This window comes from Perognathus longimembris, chromosome 2 (assembly GCF_023159225.1).
Source record: "Perognathus longimembris pacificus isolate PPM17 chromosome 2, ASM2315922v1, whole genome shotgun sequence".
NCBI lineage: Eukaryota > Metazoa > Chordata > Mammalia > Rodentia > Heteromyidae > Perognathus > Perognathus longimembris.
The window spans coordinates 4,861,804-4,882,517 of record NC_063162.1 but is presented as its reverse complement, the minus strand read 5'-3'; the positions used below and the strand labels follow the sequence as shown (position 1 = coordinate 4,882,517).

General features: G+C 47.2%; 1 protein-coding gene across 1 annotated transcript in view; it reads right to left on the bottom strand.

Moving 5' to 3' along the window:
* The window catches only part of Adam12 (ADAM metallopeptidase domain 12), a 248,540-nt gene that overhangs the window by 208,233 nt on the left and 19,593 nt on the right, over nucleotides 1–20,714 (bottom strand). The window contains exon 2 of the mRNA XM_048336123.1: nucleotides 551–645. Within this exon, the coding sequence (XP_048192080.1) occupies nucleotides 551–645 (95 nt within the window). The remainder of the gene's footprint in view (nucleotides 1–550; nucleotides 646–20,714) is intronic.

The following is a 20,714-nucleotide window of genomic DNA, read 5'->3' as shown; positions in this document are numbered from 1 at the left end:
CCTACAGACTTTGAAACCTTAGAAAGTCAAGTAGACTTCGCAGATAAAGCTCACTGAAACGTTAAGTGTAATTACTAATATTTTCATTATTTACATTGGGTTTTCTTTTTGCATCATAGAAGTACAAATGATTTAACGTGTGTCTGGGTAAAGCTCAGACCATATTAAAACTCAGTATGGACTTTTTCAGGTGGCGTAAAAACATTTCTACCCAGCAGCTGAATAAAGCAAACTATTCATTAAATATACGTAATTATAAAAATGTACCAAGCATTCAAGCAAATGGAGCGTGCGAGCTGGATCCCTGGTGGCATTGTCCCGAGTGCCTGTGAGGAGAGACACTTGGGGCGGATGGGAGTGTCTCTGAGTGACTCCCTGGTGGATTGCAGTCTACCTTCCCAAGAACGACCGACATTGGCATTTCACGAGGATGGGTTAGCATTAAAATGAGTAAGGAGAGACCTTGAATACAATCCACACAGTCAACACAGTTATCTTCCGCAGCCTCAAAGCTGGGAGGAAACAAGTAAACAAACAACAAATAGCTGACCTTTGAGTCGACACTCATTCCTGGGCTCCGAAGGGAGGTGCCGGCGACTTCGACCTTGACTTCGTATGCTCCTCCCTGATCTGGTAAGCTCACCCCTGAATTAAAAAAAAAAAAAAAAGCCTCATTTCTGTTCTCATTGGGAAGAGTTTGGCATCCGCAGCTTACTATATAAATGACACAGTGAAAATGTTTAGAGGTTGAATAAGGCCGAGGGAAACACTGTAATTCATGACATCACGGTTATGAGTTAACGTCGATGAATTCTGCGTCAATCAAGCCACACGGAAGTATTGTACCTTACAGAAAACAACTTAACCTTTTCCTTCCGGGCCTATTCTATGTGCTGGGTTATTGTCAAAGTCCAGCCTTTCATGAGCAATGGCGTCCCACAAGCAGTGACTTTTTTACAATGACGAATGAACGCACTACAGAAGATCAGATCTCTATTAAGTCTTAAGGCTTTAGCTGTATTAAGACTAAATCCATTAACTGAAGTCCCAGTGAATCTGTTAAACACAATGCCAATTCTCTCTATATACTTAAGAAGTCTAATTTTATATGCTTCAGTAAGTGATTTAGAGACAAAATTAATTTGCCAGATGAGACTGACTAGACTGGTTTATGTTTTAAAAAATCAATGCATCAATAAACTATTCTATGCTCTGGTTTCTTGGGGCCTAGCATGCGGAACCAGTTGCTACACTGACACAGGTTCAGTGGCTTCATTTCTATAAGCAATCTTAGTGGAAAAGATAACACTGTTCGCTTCTGGAGAGTCTCTTTGTTAACCCGCGCGGTGATTGCTCTGGGCTTGCTCCCCAATGAGGTCACACGCCTGCTCTTCTGTGCAAGCCCGGCCTGGCCCTGGAGGTGAGCGATGACACTAGGTTCTCACACGTGTTATTCCCATCTCTTGAGCCAGGGCTCAGGATTTTCAGACCTGAGTCATCGCAGCACAGTTTCAGGTTACTAAAGAGTCCACATTTATTGGGCACAAATGGTATTGAAATTTTAATCCTAGACATTTTACAATTCCCTGAATACTTTTAAATCCACACCGTTTTTTATCATTCTCAATGTGGAAGTCTGCAGTTACAGTCAGGTTACAAAAGGATTACTACCGGAGCATTAACTGTCTGACACGGCCTCTCCAGAACATTCTGAAGCTGGTGTCCAGAGGTGAAAGTCAGGAACACGGCCCAGGCCCAGGCGGGAGCCGACCTTCAGCCCTGGGTGGGGTGGGGAGAGAGGATAGGGTTCCTGGTGTTGAGCTAGGAGAGAACAGCCAGGGAAGCTCCGGGCTGGGATGACGGGAGTCCTCAGGGAGGAGCCTGGGTACCGGGCTCCCTGGGTCCTCCCCCTCCCCCCCCCAGTGGCTGGCAGCACGGCCCGGGACCATGCTGTGGGTTCCAGGTCTTGTCGCTGTTGCTGGACGGCTCACTGGCTCGCTCTCTTGCTCACTGAGTTTATTGGAAGCCCCTCCGCCTGCTCACCAGCTCACCGATAGGTGTTCTAGCCCCGAGCCCTCCACTTAGGAAGCCCAGTCTGTGTGCTTTGGGCAAGCACGTGCTGCTCTCACCGTTCTGTCTGCACGGTGGTGACCTTCGAATCGTAAACGTAGCTTCACCCCAGAAGACTTGGCCAGCTATGCTCTGTGCGTCTAACACCACTGTGCTGTCCCATAACGGTCCTTCTTGTGCCGGGACAGCGATAACGCAATGAGACCAGGCCGAATATCCCTACTCAGATAACACCAAACCCCAAACCATCCCAAATACTGAAGTTTTGACAGCTGACTTTTTGTGATGAGTTCCAGTCAAAAGGAAGGGGCCCTAACAACGTGAGATGTGGCAAGGCGTGTGTCAATGAAGTTGGTGTTTACACTGGGGTCCTAGCCCCAAGATTCTTCATTGTGTAAATGCAAATATTCCACAATTAAAAGAAATCTAGGCCAGGTGTCGTCAGGGGCTGACGCTTATATTGCTAGCTATTTTAGGAGGCTGACATAGGGATTGTGGTTCAAGGCTAGCCTAGGCTTACGCAAGAAAACCCTAGTCAATCAATATCTGGGAGTAGTGGTGCATTCTAGTCATCCCAGCGCCAACAGGAAGTGTAAAATAGGTGGATCACAGTGCCGACTTGGCAAGACCATATATCCAAACAACCAGTGCAAAAAAAAAAAAAAAATGGGCCTGAGGGAATGGCTTAGCAGTAGAGCACTTACTTAGCACATTTGAGACTCTGACCTCTAAAAATAATCCAAGCGCAAATATTCCTGATTCTAGGAGATCAGACGAGAGACGCTCAACCTGGAAGACCATCTCACAGAGCAACCAATATTTTAGAAGAGCGGGACTATGAATAGCCAGCACCCAGGAAGTTCCTCCCCAGTGTGAGCCATGCACATCTCTTGTTTAGATAACTGCATTTTGCCAATGCCCAAATACATAGTATACCCCCCCCCAAATCCCCAAACAAATATACACATGCAGAAGTGTGCTCACCCCTCGTGGTGCCAGCAGCCTCCTTCTGGAAGCATTGCCCCCAGCTGGGTCTCTTGCCCAGTACCCTGGTGGATGCCTAGGTGGGAATGAGTTCTGATCTAGTTCCGCAGCTCCTGCAGGCCGACCGCAGCCTGCAAGTGCAATTCTTTAACTGCATTCTGCTGGGAGCTAGCATGGCATTTCAGCTGGGGGAAGGCCACTCTGAAATAGCAGCATCACGAACTGAAAAGTAAAGCCTTCCCCCATTCTGTTCGGCGTGCGTCTGAGGTTTGAACTCATGGCTTTACATTTGGCAGGTAGGCGAGCATTCTAGCACTTAAACCATTCCCCCCAGGGCTTTTCATTCTGTCTGCAACTTCTGCATAGCTGAGATTACAGGCATGGACCACCATGCCAAGATTTCCCCCTTGACCCCCTGAAAACCAAGCCATGTGACAAGAGTTAACACGGTTATCATAGAATCCTCTTTAAAAATCTAGGAAAAACTGTCAAGAAAGTGATCTACATAAACAGACTAGTCCTGCCTTCTGAAGCACAGTCAAATTCGTTAATAGCAGATCTCGTGGTCCAAGGGCCTGCTAACTTGGGTGGACAAAGCAACCTCACAGTGGCAACCTTACCACTGAGCCACGCACGGCACCGGGGAAGCAGGCGGTTTCCAGGGTGCTCCAGCCAGCGCACTGCAAGGCCTGGGAGTTCCCCCCCGGCTGCAGCGGCTTGAAGGAAAGGTGTCTGCCTTGACAGGCAGTTCTTTAGGTGCTGCGTCAGGAGAAAGGAGCCGCAAGCGAAACCCCAGGTCCTTTAGCCAGACCAGCCATTAGCATGCAGCCTGGCGCTCAGCGTGGGAGCGAGAGCCACAGCCCCCCTGCACCCCGAACTTGGCGATGCTGGGGCGGTCTCAGGGACCACAGCCTCCGATGGGATCCGGCTGGCGCTCCACAAACCTAACGTAAGGAGCCTTCCGTGCCCCCCCCCCCCAGTGTCCTTGGTGGCTGAGAAAGACCAATGTGCTGCCACAGAGCACTCCCTTTCCCCTACTTAGTCCCGCCAGTGACTCCACGAGAAACTCTTTTTGGGGCCCCAAATGGTCTCCTCCTAGTGTCTTTATTTCAAAATATTCCTAGGAGGATTTGCAGGCCAGCCGCGCCAGCCCTTGCGGGACGTGGTGTAACCCTTGTAAGAAATTGAGTAACTGCCCCGTTTACTTTGTACAGTATTTATTATCAGTGTACATGGGTAATGAAGCCTTCCCCCGGCTTTTTAATTGTCTGCCCAATCTCCCCTCTGTAGCATCTAGAGTCAGAGGACTATGTCTTATGAGGTTTGCGTACGTATTTATACCCTGGCATTTCTTTTAGATGGTGCAAATAAAAATTTTTATTTGTGCTGCATGGATAGGCAGCATAAATTATGCACAGCTGTGAGATATCCAAATGTATTTTATGGAGTGATCTTGTTGACAAACCATAAAAGTAGGTCTGGAATGAGGCAGACATTTAAAAAAAATAGGACATTATAAAATACACAGTTTGCATACATTTTGTTTTGCATAATATGTATTTAGGTATTGACAAAATTCGTCATTAGCTACATAAGAAATGTGCATGGCTTATCCTGGGGAGGAATTTCCGGAACAATCTGTTTGGGCCACGTGACACGCTGACTACTGTGTGGCTAAAAAGGTCAGGGGCCCCAGGCCTTGTCCTAGAAGGAAGCATGGGAGAGAGGCTGGGTTCTAACACAGTTCCCTTGTGCGCCGATGAGCTCTGCTTTCCCCGGGAAGGAACTTCGTCCGCTCCTTCCTCTGGGTTCGTCAGATCTGCCGCAGGCTGCTCAGGAGGGCGGTGAGCCCAGCCCAGGTCCTCAGCAAACCAAAATCTCCCAAGACGGCTTTGGAAAAGCTAGCAGAGGAGACACCCTGGAAGTGACTTGCAGGCCCCCGCGTACGCCAGCCAGAGGGCCGCTGCATGCGCCCTGCGCCCTCCAGGCTCAGCCAACCCCATCTTTGGTGATCTCGTGAGGGGAACCGTGTGGAGGAGGGGGACAAGTCCATGGTGTCCAGACATCCACCCTTCTTCAGGTCCCCCGGGGTGGAGACGCGCACCACGGACAGGCACCGTGAGAAAGGACCATCGTGGAGCCGGGGACTCAGGCCTGACCCCATCTCCTACGGACTCCCTGTCTTTTGCTACTGTCTGCATCTGAGGGTTTCCCTCTCCAAGACGAAGCTCGTCCTTCTGTTCTCTCATTCCGCGTGTTCTCATCCAGCAAAGGACTCCCACAGGAGGCCCTGTATTAAAGGCCTTCAGAAAGCGTCGTGTGTCGCCAAGTGCAGTGCCCATGATCCTGGCGAAGGAGAAACGGAGACGGGAAGGACTGAAGTCGGAGTGTGGACCAGGTAACAAAGCTTGTAAAGTCATCCCACCTCAAGTGTGGTCCAACAGGGCTGGCATCTCAGTTACAAGGGAAGCAGAAATAGGAGGTCTATGGCGGACACTGGCCCCCACAAAAATGTGACGCCCCTCCTCGTTCTAAATAACTAAAGGGGCAAAAAAGAATTAGAGACAGGACTCAAGAAATAGAGTACCGGCCTGGTGAGTGCAAGGGCCTGAGTTCAAATCCCAGTACTGCCTTCCAAAAGCATTATGCATGATTCCAGTAAGATGCTGCAATCCAAGTTTCTAGATTTTATGGTAGCACTTGCTATCTACTGGCGTGAAAATTGTAAACTTACACTGAGAACAACTAGGAAGTTCCGGGATTATCATCTAACCCACCGATGGGCATTGAGAAGACAAACTCTAGTGAGGTGAAGGCGTCAAGACTCTGACCGGAGTGCTGCTCCAAGAGAAGTCATCGCTGACGCCTACGTGAACTCAAGACAGAAGACTCAATCCAAGTTCCCAATAGGAGAACCGAGATTAAATCTTGTTTTAAAATCCCATGAGAAAAAAAAAATGAAGTTGAGGCAGCCACTACCAGCTGCACAAGACCCAAGCAGAATTTTGAGTAGCCCCAGGCATCCAAGGTCTAGACGAAATCACCCCGTCCTGACCGAGCAACCCCTCCTCTTGTGGCAAGACGGTGATGCTGCTCCCTTAATGACCACATTCCTCCTTTGGTTCAGATACGTTTTCAGCCTGAACCGAGTCTCAACACCATGCTTTCGTCCTACCCGAGTCAGTCTCCAAATGGAAGTCAGCCCAGGGTGCCTCCAACAAAGCAAAGCAAATGTGAATCTGGGAAGAATGGCTTTGCAGTGGAGAGACCTGGTGAGTCTATGCCCACCACGTCATCAATGCCACGTGTCACGTGGTCAGTAGTACCTTTGATTTTTTTTTTTTTTGGCATCTGTGATCTTCCTTTGCAAATCCCCTAATTGCTGTCTCACCCTGAGATGAATCTCTTAGGAGAGGCATCCTAAACCAAATACACCTGTCCTATACTCTTTCAGACTGCCAGTATCATCAAAAGCTAGGACGGACTCTGCCACGAGGCATCACCTTCCATCAGTAGCGTTCTACACAAGACACAGCATCAGGAAAAGCATGTTAAGTAAAAGCAAAGGAAAGATGGGGAAGGGTGACCCTGATTTAAAATGCTATGTCAGTATTTGTTCATCAGTTATAATCAACATGTAATACTAATGTGAGGTGTTAATCAGTGCCTGGCTCTGGTTCCTCTACTATTACCTGTAATCCTAGCTACTTAGGCTGAGATCTGGAACACTGTGGTTCAAAGCCAAACACAGTCAGAAGAACCAGGCTGTGGTCTAAGTGGTAGAGTACCAGCTGGTCAAGCAGGAGGCTCTGAGCTCACACCCAGGATCATCAAAAAATAGAAACAAAAGTAGGAGAAAAGGGAAATGAGATGTAGAATATCTGTGAAACATTTATACTAGCTTCTTGATACTCCTATAAACCTAAAAATTGTTCCAAACGCATAGGCCATTAATAACATTTTTAATTTCATCTGAAGCCTACAAGAATATTCATATTGCTCTGAAGCAGTTTAGATTCCAAAGGCTCACAAATGGCTGGGTTCATTGGGGGTTCACGTCAGCATATTCGAGCCCCCGCCCCACACCTGGTCTCCAGCCTTGCTACTTATTTAGATGGAAGAAAAGACACGGTGGCTGTGGTTGACCACCGTGTACACAGTTCCCCAACGAGCTTTCCCCGAGTTTAGGAAGGTGTAGGAATGTGAAAACAGTAGACTGTTAAGCGGGGGGTAGGCCCTTCGATGAGAGCCTGGCTACTCTAGGAACACCACACTGGGGTGCAATGCAGTCTTCTTTGTGTTACACTCCAAGGCAGAGTACAGAAGTGAAAAGGGCACTCATGCTTCAAGTAGGTGAAACCAGGGGACTGTTACATAACATGCTGGTAAAAATGCTCTCAGATGCATCAACGACTCACACCTCGACTCCTAGCTCTGCGGGAGGCTGAGATCTGAGGATCCGCAGTTAGAAATCAGCCTAGATAAGAAAGCCCATGAGACTCCTATATCCAATTAACCACCAGAGAGCCGAAGGGGAGCTGTGGCTCAACGGCAGAGGGCTAGTCTTGAATGAAAAAGCTAAGGGACAGTGCCCAGGTCTCAAGTTCATGCTCCAGTCGTACCAACACACACACACACACACACACACACACACACACACACACGTCAGAAACAGAACCCAGACTCTTCCAGATCCTGAGATCCCAGTTACCTCTCAGAGGCGTGTGTGTGTGTGTGTGTGTGTGTGTGTGTGTGTGTGTGCGTGTGTGTGTGTGTGTGTCATGATGTGTGGCTGAGGGAAGTAGCCATGATTAAACAGAAGGGGTCCTCCATCTACACATTACAGTGTGCTCGATCATGGGTGCGTCCTTGTAGTCCTTTGTGGTTCTTGATCCTCTGATCCTTCAGGAGTCTAGCGAGTCTATCTACGCCTAAGCAATGCTGAATGCATGGATCTCATGTGACCCTTTAAGAGTCAAGGGAGATACGGGAGTCCAGCCCCACCCTCCCAGAGGACTAGGGGAGATCACCGGTATAAAAGTATAACTGGTTGCTGTCTAGTTCAGCTGCTGGGCTTTTGATCAGTGTTTGGAAAGAAGCAGAGAAAAATGGTCTTGCTGGTTTCCTTTGGGCACTGGGGCTATGAATTCATTATGTTTTTCTTCTTTATGTTTGTATTGTGTTTCTGATTTTTCTATAATCAGCACATATTACTTTTATTATGGAAAAAATAAACTTAGAAACATCAGTCATTTGGATTGAGGATGAGAAACTGCCAGTGTTTCTGGCATCACAACCCCAAGTCTTGGGCGTGCTTGGGGACTGAGCCCATTTGGAAACAAAAGCAGTCAAGTACTACGCAACAATTACAATTTTGAAAGGATGTTTTATATGTCATTTGGAAATTCAAAGGAAGCTAGTTATAGCTTCCCATAAATGTTTCAAATGGACTCATAGCCCAAGTACAAGTTGTGTCTGCTCTACATAAACATCACTTTTCATGCCTACAGCTCCTCCCACGTGTGGGGAATAGGACCATTTTCAACACAGACTTCTATCTTGACATCCCCGTTTCACAAACTGTAGATTTGTGCAGGTTTTTCTCCAAGTTGCCCAATAGTGAATGTCAGAACGGATGTCAGAGCTCAGAAGCTTTGCATTTCAAATTCATTAATCAGCCTGCCCCTCTGAGGGACAGAGACGGGCTGTTCATTTGAAATACTCTGGAGCAGGGGAATGTCAGAACTCTTCAAGAAACGACGCAGAGAGAAAAATGGAACTAATTATTAAGATTTATACCCCAGGAATCATTCTGGAACATTAATGGCAAAAGCAGAGGAACAGAACCTAGTTTATGGCATCCAGTTCTGTAGAGCCTTCACGACAATTAAGCAAGACGTCTTCCTGCACCTACACCAAGTTCCGCCCCCATCGGAGCGCTACCTTGCCAGCCTTGTTGTGGAAACCTACACCTGCTTGTGCAGCACACGATGGCCCTGGTGTCTTCCGTTCTCTGACCAAACCTCATCCCCAGCCTCTCTTTCAGTGTTGAGGGTTTGGACTCAGGGCCTCGGGCTCGCTCGGCAAGTGCTCTACCACATGAGCCATGCCCTCTTTCTTCTTCAGTTGTTTTCCAGGTGTAGAGGCTTACATTTTTGTCTGGGCCAGGCTTGAACCCCGATCCCCTATCTCTTCCTCGAATGGAGCTGGAAGCATAGGCTCACACTTCCACGCTCGGCTTCCTAGTTCAGATGGCAGTCTTGCTAACCTTTTACCGGGCTTAACCTTACAGGGCAATCCTCCCCATTACCACTTCTTGGGTAGCTGGGATTACAGGAGTGAGACACCATGCAACTTCCTACTGAACAAACTTAAGTTCTTGGCCTTCTCTCCTCTCCATCCTTACCATTCTCTAGCGAATTCAGAATTTTCCAGTCAATGTGTCGTGAACCCCTACTTCCCTTCTGGCTACGTCACACGAGCATGGTCTGATTAGTAATGCGCCCTGGACACGGTCACTTCAGTGTCAACTCCTCCTCGCCTCAAGTTCAACATGCTTAATGACCAAAGGCTTGCCATCTTCATCCTTTGCCCCAAACGCAGACATTCTCTATCATACCAGCCTTGTCAAATGCTGGTGACATCATACCAGCCTTGTCAAATGGCTGGTGACATCTTTGACATAGTCTTTTCTATATTTCCTGGGGTCAACAATTCCAAGGGGGTACTGCCTGCTTTGTTTTCAGTCTGATTTGAATTAAAAAAAAACTCTCTCCCTTCTCATCTGAACACTGCCACTTGCCTGGCTTAAAATTCACACTAACAGTGAATTAATGGATCTAAATGGATTTTCAGTTCTCTGTGAGCTGTGATCTGCTAGCTCAGCACCACATAGCCTGAGATGGCTGAGGAGCTGAGACTCCAATCGGCAAGTTCCTAAAGGTCCTCCAGTCTTCAAGGAGGGGACACTTGATAAGAGAAATACCTATGGCAGACTCTTCCATCAAAAAAACACACACAGGGGCTGGGGATATAGCCTAGTGGCAAGAGTGCCTGCCTCGGATACACGAGGCCCTAGGTTCGATTCCCCAGCACCACATATACAGAAAACGGCCAGAAGCGGCGCTGTGGCTCAAGTGGCAGAGTGCTAGCCTTGAGCGGGAAGAAGCCAGGGACAGTGCTCAGGCCCTGAGTCCAAGGCCCAGGACTGGCCAAAAAAAAAAAAAAAAAAAAAAAACAACACACAATAAAACATCATTGATATGAGTGGTCCAAGTACACAGCTGAACACATTAGGACAAGAGACACAAGGACCAGCCATGGAAGGCTTTCCAAATCAGAGTGTGGATTTTGACCTTTGTGTAAAGCTGTCCTTGACATTGTATGGGGTATGTGTGCTGCTCCTGGGGCTTGAACACAGGTTTGGTTTTTCTGCTCTTGTTATTTATTTGTTTGTTTGTTGTTGTTCAAGGCTGGCTTTCCACCGCTTGAGCCACAGTTCTACTTCCAGCTTTTGTGGGTTAAAGATCTGAGTCTCACAGATTTTTCTACCCAGACTGACTGAGAGCTGTGATCTTCAGACAGAGCCAGGATTACACGCATGGGCCACCAGAGCCTGTCCGAGGGATTTTAAGCAAGGTCAAACTGACTCACACGGAGGAACACGATCCTTGCCTGACAGTAGAATATGGAGCGTGGAGAAGAATGGATTTGAACTGTCAATGAGGTAAAAATGCAGCGCTGAGCATAGATTACAGAATCAATGAATGTGCATTGATTATAACGGTGAACATCAACTCAGCAATTGCTATGCTAATAATCCTGGCCTGGAAACACCTGGAATGAAATTCAAAGTCCTCTCTAAGGCCTGCAAGTTCTAGAACCTTGTCTCCTGATGGCGCCATCTTGCTCTTTCTACTGTGACCACACTGAGCACTCTCTGACCCCTTCAGAGGCCCACCTCTGTCTGGCCTCATTTCCTTCGCTTTTGCTGTACCTGCCCTTGAGAAGATGCTTCATGAACCCCACCCCCCAAAGCTCGATAGTCAATCTCAGGTCGAAGGCCAGCCTCAGAGGGCCACCCTCCTCCCACATCCTCCTCCCAGCCCAGTGTCTCTCCAACTTGTCATTCCGTCTTACTCTTTCATCACACTCTCCACTGTCCCAGCTTGTGTTATTTACTTATCCTTTTATCTGTCTGGACTACCCACTCGCCAATCCGAGGCAGCAACACCAAATGGTATTTGTCTTTCGAATCCCTGCTCTACTCCCCAGGGAGGACAAGTATGTGTTGTACTTGTGAAATACACTCAGTTTTTGAGAAACTCCCGTAGCGTGCTTGTGATCACGATGGCACGGAGCCTGCCCCATTCTTCAAAGTTCTGACAGGTGACAGTAATGTCTGCTGCCTTGCCGACAAATGCACACAAGCAAAACCACACGAGTCTTACTTATGAGCCAGAATTCCAATTTGCTTGTTTTTAATGAGAAAGAACTGCCGTGTCAACCAGCGTTCTCATCTAAAACATTTTGCTCATTATGTGCCCAGCAGGAAAGCTTCCTTGAGGATCCAAATGGAGATCAGAACAGGGAACTAAGGAACCATAATAGAAATTGTCATCGTGGTAGCTTGTCTTTCCCTTCTCTGCTCACAGGGTATGTACCTGCCATGCTATCCAAGGGAAAGACACTCGCCAGCAGGCACGCCGGAAGGCTGATTATTGGAAACTGAAGTACATTTCTGGTGACTCAGAAAGTTCTGGAAGGATAGCTCTGAAATGCTTATTAACTCATGATGTAGTCGGTTCTTGTGCCACCATTTAGCACACTTCATTTTCTTTATAAGAAAAATGCACTTTGGCTTTAACTGAGGTAATCATTTTAGGCCTGAAATCTGGCGTGCCTCTTTGGGGAAGTATCTTCAGCATTCCTAACTGCAAGAGCAAGGGCGTGTCCCTCCCCTCCCCGCCCACCTGCTACACTCCTCCTTGGGAGGTAATCGGGAAGTTGGTACCAACTTTAACTTTCTGGTGTTGCCTTTTACCACTGGATTTGGGGAACTCAAATGGGCAATCCTAATTTATATAGTCAAATTAGACAACATAAACTGTTACATCATAGCATTTGAGTCTTAGATTCAGAGAAGCTGTAATTCTATTAAATTTGACAGGTGTCTCTTAGGCACGTGGTTTGATCAAACAGCATTTTTAAAGAATACTTTTGATTCGAAGTCTTATGTTCTTGCTCTCCTAAACAAAATAGTTTCAGTATCTGGATCTTTGCATTGTCTTAAGTAGAGAAAGCCAACTTTTTCTTTTTTTGGCCAGTCCTGGGCCTTGGACTCAGGGCCTGAGCACTGTCCCTGGCTTCTTCCCGCTCAAGGCTAGCACTCTGCCACTTGAGCCACAGCGCCGCTTCTGGCCGTTTTTCTGTATATGTGGTGCTGGGGAATCGAACCTAGGGCTTCGTGTATCCGAGGCAGGCACTCTTGCCACTAGGCTATATCCCCAGCCCCGAAAGCCAACTTTTTAACGTGAAGAAAACAGTGTAGAAAATTTTATTTTATTTTTGTTTTTTGTGGTGTTTCCATATGGGGGCTTGAACTCAGGGTCTAGACACTGTCCCTTAGCCTTTTTGCTCAAGGTTGATGCTCTACTACCTGACCCACAGCTCTACTTCCTGCTGGTTAAACTGGAGATAAGAGACTCTCAGATTTTTCTCCCCAGCCTCACTTTGAACTTTGATCCTCAGATCTCAGCCTCCTAAGTAGCTAGATTACAGGTGTGAATCACCAGCACATGCCAGTTTAGAGACTTTTAAACAATTTCCTCTCAACCCTACTCAACCTTATTCTGCTTCATTACTTACAGAACTGTCCCAATCCCACCTTGGTGAGTGGGTATCTTATCAGAGCAAAACGATCTGTGGACTGAGTGTCATTGTCTAGTTTTAAAATCCATGCTAATGATGCACTGATTATTCATCCAAACTTTTAATTCTCTGTGAAGTAAGTATGCATAGTAAGAGGGCAGCTGGGAAATGGCCAGACTGTCTCAGCTGCTGATCACATGGTATGGCACAGGGTAATCAACAGGGAGATTGATTCTCCATGGATGTTTGCCTAATCACTGCTAGAGGGCTGGGGTGGGCGTGGTCTGGGTGGGCGTGGCCCGGGTGGGCAGGGAACTTCCACTGAGTATGAAACCGGGTAGTTTTCATTCATTTAGCAAGGATCTGGCAACCCAGAAGCCAATGATTGTAAAGAGTCTTGCAAGCAATATCTGTTTATATGGAAACATTTCACATTTCTTGGTTGTATTAGTGTGCATTTTTTCAAATCACTGAACTTTAGCTTTTTCTTGTTTTATTGGTTATTTTTTTCACTCAGGAATCATGTGTTCACATCTACCACCCATTTCTAACTAGTCTGTTTATTTATATTCTTATGGTAATCCTTACCATAGAATGTTATTATTATATTCAACATTACCCTATAAAAAATATTAGCCTCTCCAACAGGGTTCCTTCCAGAACAATGGCTGCCAAGTCCAGCCTGACTCCTCACATCACAAGAGTAGAAGCAGGGAGTCACCCATCCTGGAGTGACTCTCTCCTGTTGGTAGGAAGTGGGGTCTTGGAGGCGTAGGCTAAGAGTGAGCGGCATTTCAGGTTTCCCTGAGTGGAGGGCAGGTTTGAGCTCTCCCTTTCGCCAAGAATGGGCCGTCTGGTATGGACAGGGTACCTGGGACTTAACCCTGGAGTAGCTGGGAAAATGAAAGGGAATGACTTAGCGCCTGAACATGGTAGCCTTCAGCTGAAGGTGAACATTACAAGAAGAAGAAAGGAGAGAAAAACGCTTTTCTGAGCATTTCTTGACTGCCAGGCTCCATCCTTTCACAAGGGGACATGCTGCCAACAGGGGGCTGGACACCAACGGAGCGGAGAGGTCAGATGTATGAGGCTGGACCAGACAGACAAGCTGACTGCAGATGAGGTGCCCTGGGAAGCAGTGCCAGCTAAACCCGGCTTCGAGCAGGTGGTGCTCAGATGTGAGGGAAAGGGAGGGAAAGAAAATAGCTTCTCAGATGAGGCTGGCCACAGGATGCCCTGTCTGAGGTGCCCCTCATGTTCTCTCTCTGCCTACACAGCATGGAGACGAATAGTACGAGGGGAAATATGATTTGATGGGTGCCCAGAGGAGAAACAGCACTGAGGGGGACAAGTCACAAGTGCAAGGTTGTGTTCTACCTCCACTCTGGTTCTTTGTTCTAATACTCAAGGGCATCCGCCCCTGGAACAAGAGCACCTCCGGGTTATAACCAAAGACACTTGTAGCAGCTGCGCGTTGTTGTTAGGCGCCGCCATCTTAGCCACATGTGGCCCCAAGACTGAGAAACAGGTGGGGCCAGCTAGTTGACTTCCAGGTGTGCCCCACACTAATAGAGCATTGTTATTGTTTTTTGTTCTACAGGAGGACTGGACTGAGAGTTCCCTCTCTTTTTCTCTCCCTCTTTCCCCTTCCCCCTCCCTCGCATAAACTTCCAGCCTTACTCACTATGCCTTCACCACGGAGAAGTCCTCCATGACAGTCACGGGGTACAGAGGAGAGTGAACAGGAAACAGAAGTCCTCCATGACAGTCACAGGGAAGAGAGGAGAGTGAACAGGAAACAGAAGTCTTTCATGGTAGTCACAGGGAAGAGAGGAGAGTGAACAGGAAACAGAGGTCCAAGAGAAACTGTCAGATGTAGAAAATAAAAATAGAGAATCTGACTTGGAGATAAATGACAGATAGCATTTTAGCATAAGTATACCCTCTGCAATACTGGGGTCATACTTATACTTAAAAAAAGCAAAACACCTCATTAGCTGAAGTCCATATTAGTCTATGAACCCTCTGCTTTACCTGACAGTCCTAGATTCAGTTTCCCTTGAAGAGTCCACAGGCCCACAAAGCCAAAAAAATCTCCAGTAATTTCTTAGGAAGATGCTCTAGTTTCATGATGTAAAGTTCACAATTAAATACCCCCACTTAACTAGTTCATATCAATTTTCAATGAGAATGCGTCATATCTCCACGACCCAGAATTTGGGACCAAGCAACCTGGTGACGTATTTGGAGGAGGAAGGGTGTGATGTTCAGTACAGAACGAACTTCTTAGCAACCCTGTCCTCTTAATCTCCAAGCTTCTCCAACCCAACTGCTGGACGACAAAAGTCTACACACAATAAAGTGTTTCATTCAGGGGCTCACATGACTCCATCTGTCACCAAAACACATGTTTGGCACAGACTGAAAGCCAAGAGCAGTCTCACAAATATTTCAAAACTGAATTTATATCTTTCTAACACATGGTTTATATACGGATGTAATACCTAGAGAGCTTCACAATTCTCCAGTAATATCCTGGCTCAACTACAAATGATGTCTGCAGCAGACCACAATACCAAAATTATTTGCTTTTAAAGTATGTTAAAGAAAGTGAAGTTTATGAAGGGGGCTGCTGCCAGAGATGCCTGTTTTAGTATGCAATTGTTATAAAATGAAGGACCAGAATCCAAATATAACCACTATAAGCCAAATATTTGCATAATTCCTTATATGAAGAGGAAGCTATGCGCCAAGACTCCCAATTTATATTATAGTTATCAAGAACAGCAAGTCACATTTTAATGTATTTTAGAAATCACTTATGTCCCGGACATTTCTGAATATCTCTACCACCTAGCAAAACTGAACATCAGATCTTTTAACAATACGCACACCTTCACGTTTGTTCACCTCTACTGTTCAAATGGCAAAAGGTACACAGAATAGATTTCTCTGCGTACGGACACACTTACATGTACTGTCTGCTTGCCTAACTAGCTTTACCCATTAGACAAACTTCTGGAAGGAAATAGTTAAATACAAATACTTTGCCTTTAAGAAAGCCACATATTTGTAGGTTTTGTTTCCCATTTTCCCTCCAAGTGTGTGATAGCGTGTAGACACAGCGCCAGTCTACTAGAGAGCAGGCGATACTAGCCACTGGCTGGCCAGCGGTGTTCTTGTAAATATTTCAATCCCCTCCCTGTTCCCAAGAAGAAAATGGAAAAATTGAAACGACTCAGAGAAAGCAGGGTCTATGCGCTGGCACAGACGACAACCCCACTAACTTTTCCAGTGTGTCCTCAAGATTACTTTTCATGAGAAGGCCTGGGTGTGGAGCAACAAAATTGTCACATCGATTTTCTGTGGAAATCCTGTACGTTAGATTTTACAACTTGACAGCACCGGCGTAACTCAGAGCCAGTTTTGAGGGGTGGGAGAGACTTTCACCTCAAAAATCACCCAGCCCCAGAGGAGGGGGAGCCACCCTTGAAAGGAAGAAGTTCTCCCGAAGGCTGAAATTGAGGAAGGGAAGAGGGCAGAGGGGAATTGGGGCCCAGAGACACTGACAGCAACTTGAGTGGACTTACAACCAACAGACCCACTTGGCTTGGAACTACTAGCCCCATTCTAGAAAGTTCTTACTCCAGAATCCTTGTCTCTGTCCTTATCTCACAGAGGACTTGCCGCAGTAGCCTGGGTGGAGCTTGGCTGTGCTGTAAACGGCACTGTCGGTGGATGACTCCAAGCCCGGTACAGAACACTCCCATGTCACCTACATCCCCCCCTACAAGAGCACAGAGATGCTGAGGTGGGATCTCCACACCTTCTGAGTCCGAGGGAGGAAAATGGCGCCTCAGGCCAGGTGCTCACCCCTCAGCCAGTTGGCTCAAGTTCTGCATTTCAACTGGCTCCATAGCTTCGGATCCAGAATCCCTGTGGTCTCCACGGCGGACTGTCCCCAGCCCTTGTCCCTTCGAAGCTGCCTCATTCATCCGCACGGCTGCCGTTGCTCACACTGCTCTCCCGTCTGTCCGGTCCCTCCTCTCATCATGTCTACACCTGAGGATAGTCGACGGGATGGGCAGAGCGGCACGTTCAGGATGGGAAGGCAGTCGAACTGGCCGGAGAACGGGGAAGGAAAGCCGTGAGGTGCAGGCCCCGCTTGCACAGCCTCCCAAGCCAGTGCCAGGTCACTCGGCTGCCCTTCAGCGCCAGCTTCTCGTTCTTCTGCTGGGCTGACGTCACCGGAAGGGATTGGATCTTGACTGGCTCTGCCATTTTCACCAACAGGCCTGTTCCTGGTCTTACTGGAAGCTGCCCTGAGTTCTCCAAGTATGGCAGATTCCCATCCGAGACTTTCACAGAATACACGGCTATCCCGCTCGGCTATGTTCAGCAACGTAGTCCCTTTCTTGAGGCAGAAACAGGCGCTGGGGCCTAGGTCATTCGGAGTTGGGAGAGCTCAGAAAGAGTCAGTGGCATCCTCTCCCCTCGGCGCCTTAGGCCTCTAGCCGGCTGAAGAAATGCACTGAGTGAATGTGACTGAGAGGAACAAAGTCAGATGGAAGCTGTCAGATAAAGTGTATGAGTGTGTCTCTGGCTAGTTGCTGGTCTGAGGTCTGGAAACAGCATGCTAGTCTCCTCATGAACACAGCAATGCATCTACTGAGCTGTGCTTTCCCAGCATCCTCCTCTCCAGTGAGCAGCATCAAGTCCCCAAGGCTCTTAGGTGTTGTCTAGACACTCCTCAATTCCAGCACCAAACCATCTCCAGCCTTTGGACACACACCCAAGGCGCGGACAGCGGGAGTGCTCTCAGGTCACTGGAGGACACTGGGGAAAGGTCAGGAGTCACTCCACGGGGGCCTTGGGCCCCGACACTGGTCCGTCCTCCTCCAAGGGCCAGACCCACCCAGCTAGGGGGTCTCTTGAGGCTCTTCAGCAGTGCTGAGACAAAACAAAAGGTCGAGGCAGGAACAAGCCATTCCCTTCTCAGCTCTCTGTCAAGCCTTCTAATTAGGCCAGCGTCCGTTTGGGGTAACATGAGCCCCAGCCGCTGCCCATCCGCCCTCTTGCACGAAGGAAGCAGGGCTCTAGCCCGGGCCAGGAGCGGACATGACTGCTGGCTGGAATTTAATAGCACTGTTGGGCTTTCTTTTGATTTGTTTTTATAGTATTTGTGTCAAGTGATCCTGGCCTTCTATTTATAATATGGAAGCACAATTTCCTTCTTAAATAAATGGAAGCAAAATGGGTCAATTAACAAAGGAAGATCTGAAGAACAATTAAGAAATAGTCATAGGAGCTCAAGTAATACATATCTGGCTAAAAACCCTAAAGGTCGTGCTCAGGTAACACTGGGAAATTCAGGACTACATGGTCATGCCTGGTCACTACTGCCATTTGTATAATTACACAAGAAGCTGGATAAACAATCTGAGTCTCCCTGCCATGGCAGAGGTACGATTCTGATTCAGGCTGAGGGACAAGAAGGCACATTCATAAGCTCTCGGGGCTGTGGTTTCAAAGCAGGCCATTTGGTAGATCAAGGAGACCAGGCTTTTGAGCCAGTAGTCTCTGACCACTATCCTGAAAGCAAAGCCCGAGGCTGCTCTTGGTGTGTCCTTTCCATTTGTTTCCCACTATTATCAGAGCAGGCTTCTCTCTACTTCTCTGAAACATCCTTCCTTCACCCCAATTGGAGAGCACTGAAGCAGCTCCTTCTACCTGGCAAGCAAACCACTGGGTGAAAGAGATATAGCCACAGGAAGAAGGGGATTTAGCCGCACGGTGAAGGGGATATAGCCGCTCCTTCGCTTTGAATCGACGGGCTACCAACCTTGTGAGATCATTCTGAAACCTACCGGGTTCTATCGAGCACCTAATACAGGAGAGGCTCCTGAAGTCAGTCATCCGAGGGTCCACATCCAGCTCTGAGGAATTTCCCAGTCTCAGTGGGGAAGACAACAATACCCACAAAGAGGTCAGAAAGGACCCAAGGACAATGGCTACCACAGCCGGAAGCAAGGAAGCAGGGAGGCGGGGAGGGCAGGGGTCAGGGAGGATGCTTCCCTAGGTCAAGGGTCACAGGTCAAAGGGGAAGAAGGAAGGCGCACACTGGAGGCCAGAGAAGCCATCTGTGTTTAGCAGAGGCACTGGATGACAAAATATGGTGGGAACGGTTTAGGTTATTGGTCATTTCCCTCCTCTGATTTGCAGAGTCCGCCAACCTGTTTAGGAAAGAGCTGAATGAGAGGAGAGCTTCTGATAGGAGAATGGAAAAGCAAAGATTTACGAGTCCTCTAATGCTAACCACAGTGTGCGAATAGACCAAGCTAATGGAATCCAGGTCCAGCCCAGTCCTGCTCATCTCCCTTTGGGGAGATTTCACAACGAGCCCTCCAGAATGCCGAGAAAGAGAAGGGAAACTCTTCCCGTGACCAATCAGCCGCTCTGGTGCAGACAGTGGATAGCAGGCTTCCAGCCGCCCTCACCGGGGAGCCGCCCTCCTGGGGACCCCGCGGAAGTTCCTTTCCCCACGGGCACAGGCCACCTCTTGAGCTGGCCGGGGGCCAAAGGGTACGGCAAACGTCACATCCCTGAACGTTCTGTTCAGAAGAAACGGACCGAGGCAAATCTGAGGGGACATACTTAAAAGGTTTTTATGCTGAAAAACTGTACGGAGAGGGAAATATAGCTGCGTTCATTTACTTAGACTTACTTTTCTATTAACGCCTCAGCTAGGCCTCCAGGAACTCCCATTTCTTCCCGTTTGGCATCTAGTATTGGAAAAGTCGTCTGACCTTCCCAGCCTTCTTGATCAGCAAAATGCTTGTCTCCTTAGTGTTTCTGAAACCTAGTAATTATGGTTCCGGAAATCATTATTTTTTTTCTGTGATAAAAGTCCTAGAAGTGATGGAGGTGTGGCTCAAGGGGTAGAGCATCTGACTCATAAGCATAAGGCCCTTAGTTCAAATCCTAGAACCAAAAAAAAAAAAGAAGTCTAGGATATATCCGGTAACGATGCTAGTTTCTTAAGGAAATTGGCTTCGGCCCAAAATCAAATATTCTTAAAATGTCCATACCATCCGAAGTAATCTCAAAATTCAGTGCAATTCCCATAAAAAATCCAGTGTTATTTTTCATAGAAATAGGAAAAAAGGTTGTAAAATTCATATGCAACCACAAGTATGTAAGGGAATCAAGAGCAAAATAACAAAGGCTAGCATCACTACTTGAATTCATAGTATTAAAAATAAAGTGATTGTAATTAAAATGCCATTATAAATATATCCATGAAGGGAAGAGAACAGAGAGCCAGGAATGAATTCATGTGGATACAGCCAATTGACACTGACAATGGTGCTAAGAACACACAACAGAAAAAAGAGGAACTTCTCGATTGATGATGTTGGACAAACGGCATATCCACCTACAGAAGGCTGAAATCTGAACCCTTAATTCCCACCAAATACTCCAAAGTGGACACACATGAAGACCTTAACTATAAAACTACTAGAAGAAAACATAGGATCATACTGGTTTGGATACTGATAATTTTAAATTTGCCTCAAAATGAGATGTACAAACAAGTCAAAAAAGACAGATGAGATTCCTTCAAACTCAGAAGCTACTCTACAACACAGAACAATGAAGATACACCCTATGGACTAGGAGAGAATATTTCTAAGTCATACATCTGATTGGAAGCTAATATCTTAGATACATAAGGAACTCAAGCAAGTCTATATAAAGCAAACAAATAACTTGACTAAAACTTAGGCAAG